The 19,610-nt window shown below is 62.3% G+C and overlaps 1 protein-coding gene across 1 annotated transcript in view; it reads right to left on the reverse strand.

Annotated features, from left to right (window-relative positions):
* Positions 1 to 456: 456 nt before the first annotated feature.
* The window catches only part of UBA7 (ubiquitin like modifier activating enzyme 7), a 55,614-nt gene continuing 36,460 nt past the window's right edge, over positions 457 to 19,610 (reverse strand). Inside the window, 9 exon segments of the mRNA XM_030568932.1 lie at positions 457 to 803; positions 1,632 to 1,732; positions 2,278 to 2,379; positions 9,879 to 10,073; positions 10,494 to 10,586; positions 11,128 to 11,237; positions 12,063 to 12,182; positions 12,185 to 12,251; positions 14,698 to 14,772. Coding sequence (XP_030424792.1) covers positions 668 to 803; positions 1,632 to 1,732; positions 2,278 to 2,379; positions 9,879 to 10,073; positions 10,494 to 10,586; positions 11,128 to 11,237; positions 12,063 to 12,182; positions 12,185 to 12,251; positions 14,698 to 14,772 — 999 coding nt within the window. The 3' untranslated portion in view covers positions 457 to 667.

Below are 19,610 nucleotides of genomic sequence, written 5' to 3' on the forward strand. Positions count from 1 at the left end.
ACACACAGAATGATCAATGCATGCACACGTACTCCCCCACAGTGCACATGCATGCACTGCGTGCTGCACAATCATGCTGTACACACAGGGCACACTCATTTAAATGCTGATTTTCCCCCCCTTTTCCCTCGCCAGCTGCCAGGGAGCTTCCGGTGCAGGGGTGCCAAGCTGTCCTGCCCCTGCCCACCTGAGGCTGCCATGCCCAGCTCCCATGGTTGAGGCGGCACCAGGCTGGGCCCCGATCTATGGCACAGAATTGGTGCTGGTGCCCGACTGTCCCAAGACTAGGGGGTCCTTGAAACACCTCCAGCCAGGTCCCTCGCTGTCCCAAAGGCTGCCCGGGGAGTGGGGCTATTGAACCTGTTATGCCCCTCCTTATTTCAGCAAGAGAATTGCAGCAGGTGAGTTAACGGATGGAGGTACTGCCCAACCCCCCCAGAATGAACAGTCCTCTGGTCCTACTGACAGGGGCAGGAGTTTATTAGCTGTAGGAGGGGGCGGGGGCAGGCCTCATTCCTAGGGCGCCCATCTACATCCTGGGCTTTCCACTGCAAGGCTGGTGAGAAGGGGGCCAGCGTCTCGCTGAGTATCTCAGGGGCCCTATAGCGTACAGCCGAACCCCCACTGCCTATCTGTGGGCAGGGAGGCACCCGGCAGCAGGCTTCACTCAGCCATAGGGCAGCCAAACATGCACGGGCGGTAAGATGTCGTCGTCCTGTTGGTCCTCGCAGACCAGGTCCAGCACCAGGATGCGGGGGGGCGGCCAGGCTGCTCCAGGAGGGCCGCCCACCAGCTGCGTCAGTCTAGGGAAGGGGAAAGATGAATAAGCCATGGGACATCCAGCAGGAGCTAGGCCCAGTGTATGTGCCAGACAAACCCCTGGCGACCATCAGTGGAGACCTGGCAGTGCCAGTGGGCACAGCCCTGGCTGCGGAGGGGGCTGGGGTCCAAGCACCCAAAGCCAGGTTTGAAGAGCCCCTCTGTGTGGGTGTCCAGCTGGCCTGCCCAGGGCAGCAGCCCAACCTCTGAGTGACTCCCCATGCCAGACCTGCGGGGGTCGGTCCCTGCCCCTCGCCAGGCTCCCCTAGCCTCACCCACCCTCTGCTGATCCTGGCCCCAGTCCTGCTCCTCACCGAGCCCAGGGCACTGGCAAGGGTCTTTGGCTGGAGGAGCTCCCATGGCCAGGCCTGAGGGCGATGCCACCTGGCCCTCGCCGCCTCCCTGCTGAGCACAGCCAGCAAGGGGCCAGGCGGGGGTCCCGATGCAGGAAGCAGGATGTTTACCCAGTGGTCAGACTGGCTGGGAGCCAGTGATGCAGCTGTCGGAGGAGGGGGGAGCTGGAGTCCTGGTGAGTGGGGGAGGGGCAGTAGGGGGGAGAGCTGGAGCCCTGGATGGGGGGAGGGGCAGGGGGGGAGCTGGAGTCCTGGCAACTGGCAGGGGAGGGGCAGTGGGTTATGCAGGAGCTGGCAGCAGGGGGAGCTGGTGCTGGTCTCCAGGACCTCACTGGGGATGGGGGTTCATGGGGTGATGCCCCCTACTACAGGCCCATCAGTCCCCTGCAGAGGGAGGGCAGCCAGCCCAAGGCCAGAGGGGAGCTGACTGCCAGCCCAGATGCCCCGGACAAGGCCTACCTGCGGGTGAGCTGTTCCTCACGTTTCTGCTTGGCCCAGAAGCTGGCATAGAGAATGGTCACCCCACACAGCACTGTGCGCACTGGCAGGCCGTGCACCCCCTGTAAGGCAGGCGGGGCAACAGGAAGGGGGCAGGTCAGTGCCAGGCCAGCACTGGGCGCTGGCTTCCCATAGGATTTTGTAGAATAGGAAAAAGGTGGAAGTGGGGGGTCTCCCCCCCACCCCATCCCACCCCACCCCCGGGTCTCCCCCAAGCCCCAGATGAGTCTGTTTCCCCAGCCACTGGGTAGCATCAGTGGCTCCCCTCAGCACAAGTCCCAGACTGGATGTGCCTGGACTAGGCCAGCATGCAGGGAGCTGTCTGGAGAAAGTGGGCCAGCCAAGACCTTCCCAAGCAGCCATGTCTGGCAGTGGCCACCCCAGAGAGACCTGGGTAAGGGGTGGGTGAGAGCTGCAGGGGAGGTGAGTGCCTGCCCGGGGTGGGGGCAGACTGCCCAAGGCCCAGCCACTGCCTTTAGGCAGTGGGGACAGGGCTCAGGTCCCAGAGGGAAAGTGGGGGTCAGCAGGATCGGGGGCGGGGACACAGGCCTGTTCCCACAGCCCCACCCAGCCCAGGCTCTGGTGCGGGGGAGGAGGTGAGGGTCACCTGCAGCTGGTCCAGGAGCTCTTGCAGGGTCAGGTCCTCCCCGTGGGCGCCGATCCCGGGCACCTCGATCCGATGCCAGCAGCTCCATGTCTCCTGGCCATACTGATGGGGACACAAGGGCAGGCTGATGTCAGCATGTGGTGGCACCTCCCTCCCCCACCTCTCTGTAGCCACCACAGGGCCAGGGAGCCAATTCTCCCCATCTTCTCTTCCACTCCTCCCCCTGAGCACCAGCTCTGTGCATGGCCATGTACACTGACACTGCCCTTCAACACTGACACACGGATCTCTCCCTGCTCTGCCCATTAATACTGGGCTGCGGGTTGTGAGGGGCATTGCCAGAGCTGGCAGGAGCTCGGGGCTGGGCTAGCAGGGGCTGTGGGTCGGGAGTGAAAGGCATTGCCAGAGCTGTGAGGGGATCCTAGGGCTGGGCCAGCAGGGGCTGCGGGTCGGAGCTGAGGGGCACCAGCTGAGCCAGGAAGGTAGGTTGCCTGGCCGGTCTCTTGCAATTCCCTCCTTTTCAGAATAATCAAAATCACCCCAGAACGTGAATTAGAAAATCCACATCCTGACAGTGGGGCTCAGAGCCTCCCTGGCCAATCCAGCACCCAGCCCACTTCCCCAATGCCTGTCCCAGTCCTGGCCTCTGGCTGGTGAGGGCGAGTGCAAACAGGACCCTGCATCCAGGCGCAGCAGTGTTAGGGCATGGGGGCTATGCCCAGCCCTTCCACCCCCTCACATGGGGACGTGCAGGATGCAGAGGTCATGGCAGGACTTATGGCCTGGGGGTGGGAGTGAGGACACTGGAGGGGGGAGACAGGGCACAGCCCAGACCCAAGCAGACTTGAGCACAAGCTCTGCTCGCCCCACCGGGAGCTGGAGCCCCCGGCTGGCCGGGCTGGGACAGGGGACAACACCCCTCCCCTGTGGACTGTGCCCAGGCATATTGCTCCCCTGTGAGCATTGCCGAGGTAGGGGACTGGCGGCTCCTGCTGCCGTCTGTGCCGCCAGTGCTGCCAGCGCCAGTGGGGGTCTGGGCTGCTGAGCTCTGGAGAGGCTGGGCTGGGCAGCCCTGCACAAAGCCCCATTGAGGCAGTGCTCCCCCCGCGCACACACACAATCAGTCATTTCTTCTGCCAAGCCCTGCGGATCTCTGCCCTGCACAGGACCCAGACAGCTGGGGCTGGGGGCAGCTTTGACTGCCAACAAGCCAGGCCGTTCTGGGCAGCCTGGATGTGGGGAGAGCACACATGGCACACAAGGCCATCAAAGGGGAGATATGTGGAGTGCCTGGGGGGCGGGGCGGGGGCAGGAGTTCTCACTGGCTCGGCCCTGGCATGGCTCATCCCCCCAACCCAGGGCCAGCATCACCCCAGCTGGCCCCACCCCGGGCTGCAGAGATCTAGGGGGCAGCACGGTCGCCCCAGCCACCTCCTGCACCACAACTGGCCAGCCCACAGCACTTCCCCCCAGCCTCACAGCTTCGCTCCCAGGCCTAGTGCCCACGCTGCTCAGTGCCAGCCCCAGGGCAAGCCAGGCTCCTACCCCTCCCCTGCTGGGCTCTCTGCTCAGCCTTCCAGCAGGACCCCACTGTGCCAAGTTCCAGCATCCTGCTCCTGGCCACTCTGCTGCCCTTCAGGCAGTGAGCTCACGGTAAGGAAACTGAGGCGCAGAGGCTGCAGGACCTGAGAAAAACCCTTGCAGCAAGCTTGGCAGAGCTGAGCATGGCCCCTGGCTGGGCAGCTTGGGCTGGGGTAGGTATGCTGGGAGCAGACTAGCCTGGCCATTTGCTGCAGCTGGCCCTGGCCATTTGCTCTTGCCAAATGCTGCCCGCAGCTCCACGGGGCAGCGGGACTCCACTCCTTCTCACCTGGGTGGGACAAGGTATTAGCACCTGGCCGCTCCCTGCCCCCATCCCCTTCACCACCTGCAGCCTGAGAGCCTGGCAGAGTTAACACTGTGCCTGCCATGGCACAGCTCCTCCTCCGGCCCCCACACGGAGCTGGGGGCCCTGCCTATGTGGGCACTGCCCCACATCCCCTCAGCCCAGCCTGGGAGATGCCAGCTGTGCCCCAGGAGCTCAGAGCACAGGCCTGGGCCCAGGACTCCTGGGTTCAAGTCCTGCCTGATGCTGCCCCATTGACTGAACCTGGAGCAGCCTATCCGCTCCCAGCACTTCAGGTCTTCTCTGGGAAAGGGGCTGATGCTCCCACAGGGGCTAGCCGGAGACTGTTCTACTCTTGCCAGCCTTCGCCCTCTTCCTGCCCCCAAGGGCAGCAGGGCGCTGACCCGGACGTCTCCGCTCCTCTGCACATTGAGCGAGAGCTCAGCACGCTCAGGGCAGCCAGGCTGCGCAGAGCCCACAGAAGCCAGCCTCTGCCCCTGCTGCCCTTGGCCTGCTCTCCTGCCAGCCCCTGTGTGCTTGAGCCGTGGCTCCACTGGTCTCCCAGCCAGGGAAGGGCTCCCCCAAGGCATCCAGGCCTTAAGAGGGGCTCTGGATCGCCTTGGGCTGCAGCTTGGAGCGCTCAGCAGGGGGCGCTCTTCCCTGGCTGTCAGGGATTGGGCCAGCATGGGCGGGGTGCTGTGCAGCAGGGTGTGGGGAAGGGGGTTCTCCCTGGCCCACAGGGCCGGCCTCCTTGGCCTGTAGGGGGTGCTCTCCTTACCCACACTGGGACCAGCGCACAACCCCATTGCATCCCAGGCCCAGGAGCTGCGGTATTGCTACTGCCAGGGTCCTGGCCAGGCTGTGGGGTGCCCTGCTCCTTGCGGGGAGTGGGGGAGGGCTGTGGGGTGCACTGCCGGGGAGGGCTGCAGAAAGGCAAGTGCAGGCCGGGAGCTGAGCTAGCTGCGTTAGTGGAAATACATTGAGAGAGACATGCCTGGTGCCTCCTCTTCCCTGTCACCCCAGCCAGCCTGGCTCCCCTTCCCCCTCCCCCACAGGCAGTCTGGCTCCCATCAGCGCTTCCTGTGCAGCAGGAAACTTGCCTCCTCCCCCCGACACATGGTCCCAATTTAGGGCCCTGCCTTCCCCTCCCCCCGCTCCCCATCTGCTGCTCAAGCGCAGTGTCAGGCCTGCAGAGGGGTGCAGAGTGGGGGGTGCCCATCCCAGATGGGGAAGAAGAATGTGGGGGGTGGCCATCACAGGCTGGTGGGGAGAAGAGCTGGGAGGGTGCCCGTCCCAGGTCGGGGAGGAGCCAGGCATTGGCACACAGCAGGGATGGGAGCAGTTGCTGGGTGGCACTGGCAGGGGGAGAGCTAGAGATGGCTAGGGGCATCATGCTGAGCACCCAAACTTTGGATGAGATGGCCTCTGTCCCCCCAGCTCCACAGACAGCCTCTCCCCACCATGCCCCACAGACAGATGGCTCCTGCCCCCCACCCCATAGTAACAGATCCTGTGCTCAGCCCTTGCTCTGCACACAGGCCCCTGCTGCCCCATTGCTCCCCACACCTCTGCTGCATCCCCTGCTGCCCTAGAGCCCCCCGCTGCCCCACAGTTCTGCCTGCTTCCCCAGTTGCCTCACTGCCCAACAGCTCTGCCTGCTCTCCCCACTGCCCTACAGACCCCCACTGATCCCCTTGCTTTGCCTATCCCCCCACTGCCCCACAGCTCTGCCTGCTCCCCCTGCTGTCCTACAGCCCCCCACTGCTCCCCACAGCTGTCTGCTTCACCCGCTGCCCCACAGCTCCATCTGCTCCACCCCCTGCCTTACAGCCTCCCACTGCCCTACAGCTATGCTTGCTCCCCCCACCTGCCCTACAGCCCACCACTGCCCCACAGCTCAACCTGTCCCCCCCACTGCCCCACAGCTCTACCTGCTCCCTGCACTGCCCCACAGCCCCTCCACTGATCCCCTTAGCTCTTCCTGCCCCCCCACTGCCCTACAACCCCTTGCTGTTCCACAGCTCTGTCTGCTCCCCCCCACTGCCTCAGCCCCGCAGTGACCCACAGCTCTGCTTGCTCCCCACACTTCCCCACAGCCGCCACTGCTCTGCCTGCTCCACCCGATGCCCTACAGCCCCCACTGTCCCACAGTTCAGCCTGCTCCCCCCACTGCACCACAGCCCTGCCTGCTCCCCACACTGCCCCACAGCCCCTCCACTGATCCCCCACAGCCCTGCCTGCTCGCTCGACTGCCCCACAGCCCCTCCACTGATCCCCCACAGCTCTGCCTTCTCCCCCAACTGCCTCACAGCCCCTCCACTGATCCCTCACAGCCCTGCCTGCTCACCTGACTGCCCCACAGCCCCTCCACTGATCCCCCACAGCCCTGCCTGCCCCCACACTGTCCCACAGCCCCTCCACTGATCCCCCACAGCTCTGCCTTCTCCCCCAACTGCCCCACAGCCCCTCCACTGATCCCCACAGCCCTGCCTGCTCCCCCAACTGCCCCACAGCCCCTCCACTGATCCCCCACAGCCCTGCCTGCTCGCCTGACTGCCCCACAGCTCCTCCACTGGTCCCCCACAGCCCTGCCTGCTCCCCGCACTGCCCCAGAGCCCCTCCACTGATCCCTCACAGCTCTGCCTGCTCCCCCAACAGCCCCACAGCCCCTCCACTGATCCCCCCCAGCCCTGCCTGCTCGACCTGACTGCCCCACAGCCCCTCCACTGATCCCCCACAGCCCTGCCTGCTCCGACTGCCCCACAGCCCCTCCACTGATCCCCACAGCTCCTCCTGCTCCTCTCCCTGCCCTACAGCCCCTCACTGCTCCACAGCTCTGCCTGCTCCCTACACTTCCCCACAGCCCCCAACAGCCCTGCCTGCTCCCCCCTCTGCCAAACAGCCCCCCACTGCTCCATATCTCTGCTTGCTCCCACTGCTTCCCGCTGCCCCACATATCTGATGCTCCCCCCACTGCCCCACAGCCCCCACTGATCCCCACAGCTGTCTCCTCCCCACGCTGCCTCACAGCCCCCCGCTGATCCCCAAACCTCAGCCTGCTCCCCCTCTGCCATACAGCCCACTGCTGCCCCACAGCTCTGTCTGCTCCCCCCTCTGCCCTATAGCCCCTGCTACCCCACAGCTCTGCCTGCTCTCGTCTGCCCTACAACCCCGCACTCATCTCCACAGTTCTGCCTGCTCCCACCGCTATCCCACAGCCCTTCATTGCCACCGAGCTCTGATGCTCCCCCCTCTGTCCTACAAAACCCCGCTGCCCCACTGATCAGCCTGTTCCCCAATGCCATACAGCCCCCCCACTGATCCCCAAAGTTCAGCCTGCTCCCCCGTCTGCCCTACAACCCCCCTGCCCCATATCTCTGCCTATACCCACTGCTTCCCTATAGACTCCGCTGCCCCACATATCTGATGCTCCCAACACTACCCTAAAGCACCCCACTGATCCTCACAACTCTGCCTGTCCCACCTCTGCACTATAGCCCCTGCTGCCCCACAGCTCTGCCTGCTCCCCACTCTGCCCTACAGCTCCTGCTGCCCCACAGGTTTGCCTACTCCTCCCTCTGCCCCACAGCCCCCCACTGCCCCACATCTGTCTGCTCCCCCCACTGATCTACAGCCCCCAGCTCCCTCACAGCTCTGCCTGCTCCACCATCCACTGTACAGTCTCACACTGTCCCACAGCTCTGCCTGCTCCCCTCACTGCCCCAGAGCCTCCCGCTGCCACACAGCTCAGACTACTGCCCCACAGATCCACCTGGTCCCCTCACAGCCCCCCACCCTTGCTGCTCCCTCCACTGCCCCACAGCCCCCCACTGATCCTTAAAGCTCTGCCTGCTCCCACCGCTGCCCTATAGCCCCCCACTGCCTCACAGCTCTCTCTGCTCCCCCCACTACTCACAGCCCCTCACTGCCCCAGTTCTTCCTGCTCCCCCCACTGCCCTACAGCCTCTCATAGTCCCCTACAGCTCTGCCTGCTCCCCCCTCTGCCCGAGAGTGCCCCCACTGCCCACAGCTCTGCCTTCCCCCTAATGCCTTACAGCCCCCCAGCTGTTCCCCACCACTCATCCTGCTCCCTCCACTGCCCCACAGACCCCCAGTGCCTCACAACTCCGCCTGCTCCCTGCTGCCCTACAGACCCCAACTAATTCCCACAGCTCTGCCTGCGCCCCCCGATGCCCCACAGCTCTGTCTGATCCCCCTGCTTCCCCACAGTGCTCTCATGCAACAAGGCCTGGCCAGGGGCAGGACAGGGGTAGCTCCACGTGGTAGAGAGAAGGGCAGCTACCCAGCATGGTCCAGGCGTCAGGGACTGGGCAGCTTCCCACACTGTGTGCACAGGATCTAGGCTCCCCATGCATGCTGGGCCCTGCGCCCAGGCAGAGGGCACAGCATAGGCCAGGCTCACTCACGTGCATGGCACCCCTGCAATGCCCCGGCTGTGGCTCCCCTTGCTCCAGCACCACCCAGAATGGGGGATCCCTAGCTACAGCTGCAGCCCCTTGCCCAGAGCCATGCTTCCCTCCACCACCACTGAGATGCAGCCCGTGCTGGTGCGGATCGCGGAGCAGCCAGGTAGCCACCCCAGAGCAGACAGCATACAGGAGATGTGAGTGTAACAGTGAGCCAGGACCCTGGGCACACCTTCCCTGTGCCAACCTCCCCACGGCCACAGGCTGGGACCATTCCCACACTGTACTTCCAGGGCACAATCAGGGCGGGTGCAAGGATGTTTCACGCCCTAGGCGAAACTTCCACCTTGCGCCCACCCCTCACCCCCGAGACTTGTGGCAGCTCTCCACCCCCCCTCCCCCTGCTGTAAGGTGCCCCATGGAAGCTCCCCACCCCCCCCATCCTGAGGAGACCCCCCCCTGCAGCAGCTCCCCCCCTCCATCCTGTGGCACCCACCTTCCCCCTGCGGCAGCTCCCCCCAGCCCGGCAAGCCATGCGGCAGCTCCCCACCCCAGCTTACCTCTGCTCCGCCTCCTCCCCGAGCACATCGTCGCCGCTGCACTTCTCCCGCCTCCCATGCTTGCGGCGCCAATCAACTTTTTGGCTTCGCAAGCCTGGGAGGGAGAGAAGCAGAGCGGGGCAATGTGCTCAGGGGCGGAGGCGGAGCAGAGGTGAGCTGGGGTGGGGAGCAGTTCCCCTGTGTGCCGGCTCCCCTCCTTTACTAGCTGCAGGCGGCCCTCCCCACACCCCATTGCCCCAGCTCCGTCCATTTAAATGCCGACGACCGGGGCGGCCGAAGATCCGGCCGCCACAGTCACCGATGAAGGACCCGCAATGCCATCCCCCAAATGCTAGTGCCCTAGGCGACCATCTAGGTCGCCTAATGGGTTGCACCGGCCCTGGGCACAGTCCCCATAGGGCCATGCTGGGACATCGGGCCAGCCGCAACTGCCAGGGCAGACTCTGTATGGGTCTCTGCAGCAGTGCCCCTTGTGCTGTACTGGGGCATAGGTGCCCGTCTGGACTGCTGGGGAGACTTCCGCCCTGCCTCCTGCAGCACAGCGGCCCCTAGTGCTGCACTGGGACACTGGGCCAGCCCTCACTGCCAGGGTGCGGGCACCAGGATCCAGCATCCCTCCAGCCACTGACTTTGCTGCCCTTGAGGAGGGTCTTTCCCCCCCCTCCCTGCCACTCAGCCCCTGCCCAGGTGCGGAGGAGGTCATTGGCAAGGCCGGGCATGGGGTCTCACCTTGTAAGTGGCTAGAGGCGACAGGGGATGGAAGCGGGCGAGCAGTGGCTCTGCAAGCTGCAGGAAACTGTTGCAGTAGGAGCCGAGGTTCTGGTGACCCCACACCAGCTTGTAGAGCTCTAGGCATGCCAATCCGGCCACTGCCGCCGTCGTGGTGGCAATGGCAGGCACGATCCTGCCTGCCACCCGCTTGCTCTGCCAGGCACAGGAAACTATGTCAGCAGTGGCTGTCAGGGGCTGGCGCAGGGCCCCAAAACTCACAGCTATCCTGGGGAGGCCTTCGCCCCACCTCCATCCCCGCCTCCACCCTTCATCTGTCCCCAGGGAGGCCCATAGGCCCAGTCCCAACCCCACACTGTGTCTGTCCCCGGGGGGCCCACTGTCCCACCTCCATCCCACATCTGTGCCCAGGGCGGCTGTCGTCCCACCCCCATCCCACATCTGTGCCCGGGGGGACCATCGCCCCACTCCTGCCACACATCTGTGTCCGGGGGGCCCATTGCCCCGCATCTGTCCCTGGGAGGTGCATGGCCCCGGCCCCACCCTTCATCTGTCCCTGGGGGTGCATGGCCCTGCCCCCACCCCATCTCTCCCTGGGGGGACTGTCCCCCGCACCTTGTGCCAGTCAGCAGGGGCAATGCCATAGTTCGCAGCCCGCAGGTTCGACGCGGCCATGATGAAATCCACGTGGCCATTGCTGTCATCATCCTGAAAGGTCAGTGCGAGAGAAGCGTGATGAGAACTGGGGGAGGTGGGAGGGCATTGTGGGTGCCCAGCACATCTCTGATATGAAACCCTGTTCTGAGTGACACGGACAGCCAGCTGCCTGGCAACTCCAGCCACTTCCCGACCCGTGGCCCCTGCCTGACCCCATGTGGCCATGCCAGCCCCTGCTCGACCCACATGGCTTCAACAGCCCCTGCCCAACTGCTGCTTGACTCCACGTGGCCACCCCCGGCCCCTGCCCGACCCTGCATGGCTTCACTGACTCCAGCCCGACCTCATGTGCAGTATAGACAGTCCCCCTGCCCAGACAGCACCCACAGGGCAAAGGCCAGCCAGCTGGTGGGGCCGTGTGCTCCACCCTAGCCCCTCATGCTGCCTCCGGGCACATTGGAATCTCCTGCAGCCCCAGCCCTTGGGCGATGCCAATCAGGCCAGCCACCAACCCCAGCCATGGCTCACAACGCCACCACTTGCCCACCAGAACCTGGGAAAGAGTGACCCCGGCCGGCAAAGCCCCCACTACCTTCTCAAAATGAATAGGCTCCATAAGGTGGGTGCTGCCATACCCCACCTCCAGCAGTGCCTGTCTGCACTCTGCCAGCTCCTGCTTCAGCGCTGCCAGCTGCTCCTCGTCTGCAGAGGACACAGAGAACAGTGGGGCTGCAGCTGGGGGCGGGTCCCCCGGGCCCACCTGTGGTACTCAGGAAACCCCCGAGCCAGCAGCAGGGCGGGGCAGCTCTGGCAGGGAGACTGGTGCTGAGCACTGTCCCAGGGTGAAGCCACAGAGAGCAATGTCCCCCAGCAGGTACTGGCACGAGCTGTTCTGGGATGGTGCCAGGAGCGCTGCCAGGCCAGCAGAGCAGGAGCAGGGCCTGCGAGATGCCCATTGGGGAGCGGGGCCAGTACACACCTTGGAGGGGCCCAAGGGCAGCATGGGACATGCCAGCTGCGCCTCAGGGCAAGGAATGGGCCAGGATCAAGCCCTGCCTGTGCCAAGGCCCTCTGAGCCCCAGCGAGGGCAGTGTTGAAGTCAGGGCACCCCTTTCCCTGGGGAGCCAGGCTGGGACAGGATTCCCCTGGCCCAGGTGGGGGACACCCACCCGCCCTGGGCAGCAGGTACAAATGGAGATGCAGGCTGATGGGCAGGGCTGCCCAAGGCGGCACCTGCGAGGGAAATGTCAACTCCAGAAGGGCCCAAGCCAGGTCAGAGAGCCTGCAGGTGTCTGCAGAGGGCGATGGCCTGCTCTGCGCTGGGCCCTGGGGTGTCTGGCCACCAACTCCCATAGGACAGAGCATGAGTCCCTCCCCCCCCGCGTCAGCAGAGCTCCCTGCCCGCCGGCACCAGGCAGAGCCCCTCTCACTCGACTGGCACCAGGCTGAGCTCCCTGCCCCAGCCGGCGCCTACTTCCCTCCCCCACTGCACAGCCCCTGGCACCGCAGCCCAAGCATGGCCCTTACCGACCCCGACGGGCACCTCCTCCATTTCCTCCTCCGTGACAGGGATCCGCACCCCTACCTCCAGCTGGAAGGGAGGCACGGCCATGGCCCGTAGTGTTTCCCTGGCAGCTGCCCGGTCTCGGGCACCTGCAGCCTGTGCGTCTGGGCAAAGAGGCTGGCAGCAGCCATGATATACTCCATGTGGGTGCTCTGTGAATACAGCCTGGCTCAGCGCGGGAGCGGGGGGAGTCCCTGCTCCACCTGTCCCACCCCTCCCTGCCGACCCTTCCCCCTACTCTCCCTGCTCCACCCCTCCATCTCCCACCTCTCCCGCCCACCTGTACCTTGCAACCGTCAACCGCCCACATCCAAAATGATTGTTCAGTGCCCTTGCCCATCCATACCCTGAACCATCACCCACCCATGTCCAGTGTCCTTGCCCACCCAACCTGTGCTCTGTATCATCACCCGCCCCACCCACCATTGCCCTGCACCATCATTCACCCACCACCTGTACCCTGCACTGTCACCTGCCCATACCTGGCGCCATTGCCCTGTGACATCGTCCACACATCTGTCTGTCCCTGCCACCCACCCGCTTCTACCCTGCACTATAACCTGCCTACGCCCGGAATCCTCATCCATGCGCCCACCCATACCCTGCAACATCACTCGACCATGCCCAGCACCCTTGCCCACCTGCCTGTGTGTACTCTGCACCCAGGTCCAGCACCATCATACAGTCACCCATCTGTACCCTGCCCCACCCACCATCGCCCTGTTCCATCATCCACACACCTACTTGTACCCTGCACCATCCCACGCCCGGTGCCCTTGCTCACCATTGCCCTGTGCCATCATCCACACACCCGTCTGTACTGTGTATGCGCCTGCCTATACCCTGCACCATCACCCATGCCCAGCACCATCATGAACCCGCCTGCCTGTATCTTGCTCCATCACCTGCCCCACCCACCATCACCCTGTGCCATCATCCACCCGCCCTCCTGTACCCTGCACAGTCACTCGCCCATACCCAGCGCCCTTGCCCACCTACCGCCTGTACCCTTTACTGTCACCTGTGCCCACCTGCACCCAGCACCTATGCCCACCCAGCCTTACGATCATCTGTGCCCACCCGCCCATCACCCACCCCACCCGTACCCTGCACTGTCACGCACCCATGCCCAATGCCCTTGCCCACCATCTGTCGCTGTTGTCTGCCCGCCCGCCTTTACTCTGCACTGTCATGCATGCCCACCCGCTGACACCTGGCACCATCACCTACCCACCCCTACCCTGCACCATCACCCGCTCGGTGCCTGTGTCCACCCACCTGCCTGTGCCCTGCATTGTCACCAGTGCCAAGCACCATCACCCTGTGCCATTATCTAGGGAGTAGAGTAGGAGTATTAACCTGGTAATGTTGCATGGGGGTTTTACTAGTTTACTGTCTTCTGCTAACACGGGGTGTGCCTCTGTTTTCCTGGGGTACTGCACCAATACTAAATGGTGATGGGAAATAAGGGTCTGACTTCATTGAGGGATGACACTTGAGGGTCAGCGGCTGCCCTTCGTAACCTGAGCCCAAGATGGGGTTGGGGTCAGGTGACACCTTCTGCCAGGGAAACTGGACAGAGGCTGGAGGAGGAGCTGGGGGTGTGGCTGGGTGAGACTGCTGGAGGGAGGTTCAGTTTGGAGCTGGCTGGGGGAGATGGAGGAAGCCCAGAACCTGGGTCTGGCTCCCCACCTCCCAGGATGGATCTGACTGAGGGGTCCTGTTTTCTGTACCTGCAAGCTCTGTTTTAGACTGTGATCCTGTCATCTAATCAACCTTCTGTTTTACTGGCTGGCTGAGAGTCACAGTGAATTGCAGGAAGTGAGGGGTGCAGGGCCCTGACTCCACCACACTTCATGACACCATCACACGCCCACGCCTGGTCCCCTTGTCCACCCACCTGCACTCTGCACTGTCACATGTGCCCAGCACCATCGCCCTGCGTCATCATACGCCCACCCGCCTGTACCCTGCACCATCACCCTGCGCCATCATACACCTACCTGCCTGTACCCTGCACCATCACCCACACACACACTGCACCCATCGCCCACTCACCCGCCTGTACCCTGTACTGTCCCATGCCCAGCGCCCTCACCCACCCCCATACCCTTTACCATCATCCGTGCCCACCCACCTACCAATGCCCAGTGCCCTCGCCCACTCACCTATACCCTGAAACTGTCACCCCGCCCATGCCCAGCACCATTGCCCACCCACCATCGCCTGCACCATCATCCACCCACCCACATATATCCTGCATCATCACCCACATCCAACCGCCCATGCCTGGTGCCGTCGCCCACTCCTGGTGCCATCGCCCGATCACATGCACTCACCTGCCCCCAGGCTCCCCAGTCCCTGCCCCAAGCACAGATCCTGCCCCTCAGTCTCACCCCCAACATGAGCCCTGCCCCTAGTATGGGTCCCACCCCATGGACCTTGGTCACCATAACCCAAATTCTAACACAGGCACCACCCCAGCAGGGGCCATGCCTCATCCACTAGCCCCAGCACAGAGCTCCCCGCAGCATGGGTATGGGCTCCAATAGCGGCCCCACCCCCACCCACAGGCACCCTCACTGGCTCCCCACTTACATTGTTGCAGTCGAACTCCAGGGGCCGGGGGCATCTCTTGGGTCCTGCCCAGAAGGGGACCCCAGGGCTGGTCTCCTGGGGACAGGGGAAGCCAGGTGTCAGACCAGGGCCAGGGAGCAGCCCAGCCAATGGAGGTTCCCCTCCCTGTGTGCAGCTCCAGGGCAGGTCACACGAACCAGGGGGCTGACGCTCCATTATGGGAAATGCAGCAGGGACTGCTGGGCTCAGGGGGCCCTGCGAGAGGGTGCACTGAGGGTTTAGGGGGGCCAGGAGGCAAGGGCCAAAGGGTTAAAAGGGTGTCAAGAGATGGATTGATAGAGGCCTGGGGGGAATAAGAGCCCAGGAGATCAGGTGGGGACCAGATCCATGCGAAGTACAAGGGGCAGAGCCTGGTGTACTGAGCCTGGAGGCCCTTGGGATGATTGGAGCCCGGAGGGATCAGAGCCTGGAGTATGAGCTGGGGGGATTGGAGCCTGGGATACGAAGCTGAGGGCTACTGGGGGGTGGGGATTGGGGCCTGGGGTACACAACAAGAGGGATCGGAGACCCAGGGCACTGAGCTAGGGGGGATCGGAGCCAGGGGCATTGATCCGAGGGGATGGGAGCCCAGGGCACAGAGCCATGGGGATGGGAGCCGGGGGCACTGAACCGGGGGGATGGGAGCCTGAGGCACTTTAGCCGGGGGGATGGAAGCCCAGGCCAGTGAATCAGGGGAATGGCAACCCAGGACAGCCTTCCAAGGGGAGTAGTGGGGGCAAAAGACATATCTGGCTTTAAGACTAAGCTTGATAAGTTTATGGAAGGGATGGTATGATGGGATAGCTTAATTTTGGCAATTGATCTTTGATCATCAGCAGGTAAGTATGCCCAGTGGTCTGTGATGGGATGTTAGATGGGATGGGATCTGAGTTACTACACAGAATTCTTTCCTGAGTGCTGGCTGGTGAGTCTTGCCCACATGCTCAGGGTTTAGCTGATCGCCATATTTGGGGTCGAAAAGGAATTTTCCTCCAGGGCAGATTGGCAGAGGCCCTGGAGGTTTTCCGCCTTCCTCTGCAGCGTGGGGCATGGGTCACTTGCTGATGGATTCTCTGCAGCTTCAGGTCTTCAAACCACAATTTGAAGACTTCAGTAACTCAGACATAGGTTAGGGGTTTGTTACAGAAGTGGATGGGTAGGGTTCTGTGGCCTGCTTTGTGCAGGAGGTCAGACTAGATGATCATATTGGTCCCTTCTGACCCTAAAGTCTATGAGTCTATGAGACACTGAGCCGGGTGGATGGGAGCCCAGAGTACTGAGCCAAGGGGATGGAGCCCGGGCTACTGAGCTGGGGGGATGGGAGCCCAGGGTACTGAGCCACGGGGATTGGAGTTTGAGGTACTGAGCCATGGGATATGAGCCAGAAGTACTCAAAAAGGGGGTTCAAAGCCCCAGGGTACTGAGCCAGGGGGGATCGGAGCCTGGGGCATTGTGCTGGGGGATGGGAGCCAGAGGCAGTGAGCTGGGGGGATGGGATCCCGAGGCAATGAGCCAGGGGTATAAGAGCCTGAGGGATCAGGGCCTGGGGCACTGGGCAGGTGGGATGGAAGCCCAAGGTACTGAGCCAGGGAGATGGGAGCCTGTGGCACTGAGCCAGGGGTGTGACATTATTGACATGAACTGTGACCGTATAGATCATTGCTGCAACAAGGTCCTATGGTTGCACCAAATCTTGTACAAAGGAGGTCCAGTAAGGTGTCCATGGAAAGATTATGATTTGCTGGTTATGATTATGCTGTCTGTATGTGTGTATTATTTTTGTAGTTGAAGTTATGAATATTGGGCTATGTACTTGTATATCAATGTGTTTTGATTCTAAGTAGCCTCAGTGAATCATGTGGTCAGCTTCTTGAGAAAGGACTATTCTCAGTAAGTGCCCACTCAAGAAACACTTAAGTGACCATGGACTTTCAGAGATGCCAATCCACATCTGAGCTTTCCTGGGAACGTTCAAACTAACAAACAATGGCACATGTAACGGGCCTGTAAAGAACTGAGTCATGCCTGGACATGTGACTTGCCCATGTGACTCCAAATTCCATCTTGCTACTGTGATTTTCCAGTCAGAACAAGGTGTGACGAAGCGGGAATGGTCTTGGCTGTGTTATGTGATTGCTGAGTGGGGAGTCTTGACCTGGGAAGGTTGCAGGGGGAGTTGTGCTGGGATGGCCTGCCTTGAGGAAGGGAGCATACCTGAGCATGTAACCTGAGAACCAGGAGGGGGTTGGAGGCCAGGTGACACCTCTGTCCCGGGGAAACTGGACAAAGGCTGGAGGAGGAGCTGGGAGGAGGCTGAGTGAGAGGCTGGAGGGTTTTTTTCGTTTGGGAGATGGCTGGAAATGGAGAGGGAACCCAGACAGTGCTTGGGCTTCCCAATAGGGCTGTGGCCTCCCTGGGTGCCCCAGATTGACCTAACTAAAGGGGGTCCTGTTGTCTGTACCGGCAAGACCGTTTGGGACTGTGTTCCTGTCTACTAAATAAACCTCTGTTTTACTGGCTGGCTAAGAGGCACGTCTGACTGTGAAGTAGGAGTGCAGGACCCTCTGGTTTCCCCAGGACCCTGCCAGGGCAGACTCACTACGGGAAGCACACCGAGGGGCATATGCTGAATGCTCCAAGGAGAGACCCAGGAGGTGAAGCAGTGTGAGTTTCTTGCCCTGAAGACAGTCTGCTCCAAGGGAGAGGAGGCTCCCCAAAGTCCTGACTGGCTTTGTGGGGAGCAGTTCCAGAGCATCGCCAGGGACTCCGTGACAACTGGTGGTAGAGTGGGATCTACTGCACCCTGTAAATGGCACTTCTTGCAGTAAGTGACTGGGGAGCAGTAAAACAAAGGAGGGATAATGTGGACCAGGCGTGCTGAAGGCTCAGAGAGGGATGGTTTCAGGGGGCGGTTAACTTCTGGGAGCGGGTGACCAGTGAGAAGGACTGTTGGAGTAACGGGGTCCCCCTGAGGACTGCAGCGAGCAGTCTCGGGGCGGAGGAGCTTGCCACTCGACCCTGGGAGAGAGGACATTTGCAGTAGCAGGGTTCCCCTGGGGATTGCAGTGAGCAGTCCCAGGGGCAGAGGAGTCTGCCGCTTGACCCTGGCAGAGAGGTGGTGACCTCAAGAAGGGCTGGCACACTAGGGGTTCTTCCTGGAAACTGTGGGGAGCAGTGAGCACCCAGGCCTGTGAGTGGCCAGCAGGAAGATGTATACTAAGCGCCCTAAGAGCGACCTGGTGGACCTGTGCAAGCAGAGAGGGCTGTGCACTGGGAGGCTCACCAAAGACCAGCTCATTGCCCAGCTGGAGGAGGGAGATTGCTCGAATGAACTGATTCCTGTCTCTGAGGGAAGCAACCTGGCAGATGCAGTGCAGGCACCAGTGTCTGTCCCAGCCGGGATTGGTCAGCCAGCTGCTGAGGGCTCCCCGAGACCTCTCCTGCCTATGCCTAGGGGAAGAGTGGGGAGGAGCCCAGTGAATACCGAGGGCACTGTGACCCCCCAGCCAGCAGGGGATCCTCCTGGCAATGCTCAGCATCCGTGGAGCGGAAGTGGCTGGAATGGGAGAAAGAACTAAAACTGAGAGAGCTTGAGGATCGTGAAAAACAGAGGGAGCATGAAGAGAGACAAAGGCAGCGTGAACTGGAGGAGAAAGAGAGACAGAAGCAGCATGAACTGGAGCTGGCCAGGCTGAGGAGGCAGCGAGCCCCCCGCTGCGGTGACTGAAAGGGACCCAGGACTGCATGGAGCTTTGATAAGTGCATCCTGGCACAGTGTAAGGAGGGGGAGGACATGGATGACTTCCTGGATGCCTTTGAGACGGCCTGCAAGCTGCACCAGGTTGATCCTGCAGACAGACTCTGGGTTCTCACCCCCTTACTGGACCCCAAAGCCGTAGCATTTTACCAACTGGAAGGGGCAGAGAAAAGGGACTACAAACTATTCAAAGAGGCCTTGCTACATGAGTTTGGGCTGACTCCTGAGATGTACCGGGGTCAGGATAAAACCCCTGAGGTCTCATATCTGCAACTAACCGCCCACATGGAGGGATACGCCAGTATGTGAGCAGATGGGGCCCAGACGAAGAGGGACCTGGTTAAACTGCTGGTACTAGAGCAACTGTATGAGCGGTGCTCATCCGACCTGAGGCTGTGGTTGAGGGACCAAAAGCCAGAGAACCCGTAACATGCAGGGCAGCTGGCCGATGAGTTTGTGAAGAGCCGGTCAGGGGATGGCAGGGAGGAGTCCCAAAAGAACAGGCCCTCCATGATGCAGAAAGAGAGTGATCCTGGGACCTCCCTTAAGGAAAATGTGGAGAACCCCTTCCCAAGGGGAACATCTGGCATCAGGGCCAACTGACCAGCTCGAGGGAACCAATGGGACATGGGATCCTATTACTGTGGCCAAAGAGGCCACATACGGACCCAGTGCCCCAGTCTCAGGTACAGACCAAGCAGACCTGACCCACAGAGGGTTAACTGGGTAGTGGCCCAGCTTGATGAGGGCCAGGCTTCCCAGGCAAGTGGGGCTGGCAGCTTATCAACTGTTCAGGAGAGAGGAGGGCCCCAAGCCAACTTCTCCGCAGAGCTGGATGCTCCGGACACCAGGTTCTCCGTTTACAGGGTAGGCGCAGGGTTGTCCCTGCGGAGCGAGCGCCTTGTTCCCATGGAGGTGGATGGGAGGAAAGTTTATGGATACTGGGACACGGGCGCTGAGGTGACGCTGGCCTGGCCTGAGGTGGTAACTCCAGATCAGGTGATGCCCAACACCTATCTGACCCTGACAAGGGTGGGTGGGACCCCATTCAAGGTGCCCGTGGCAAGGGTGCACTTGAAATGGGGGAGCAAGGAGGGCCCCAAGGAAGTGGGGGTGCACCACCACGTACCCACTGAGG

Source organism: Gopherus evgoodei, chromosome 7 (assembly GCF_007399415.2).
Source record: "Gopherus evgoodei ecotype Sinaloan lineage chromosome 7, rGopEvg1_v1.p, whole genome shotgun sequence".
Lineage (NCBI taxonomy): Eukaryota > Metazoa > Chordata > Testudines > Testudinidae > Gopherus > Gopherus evgoodei.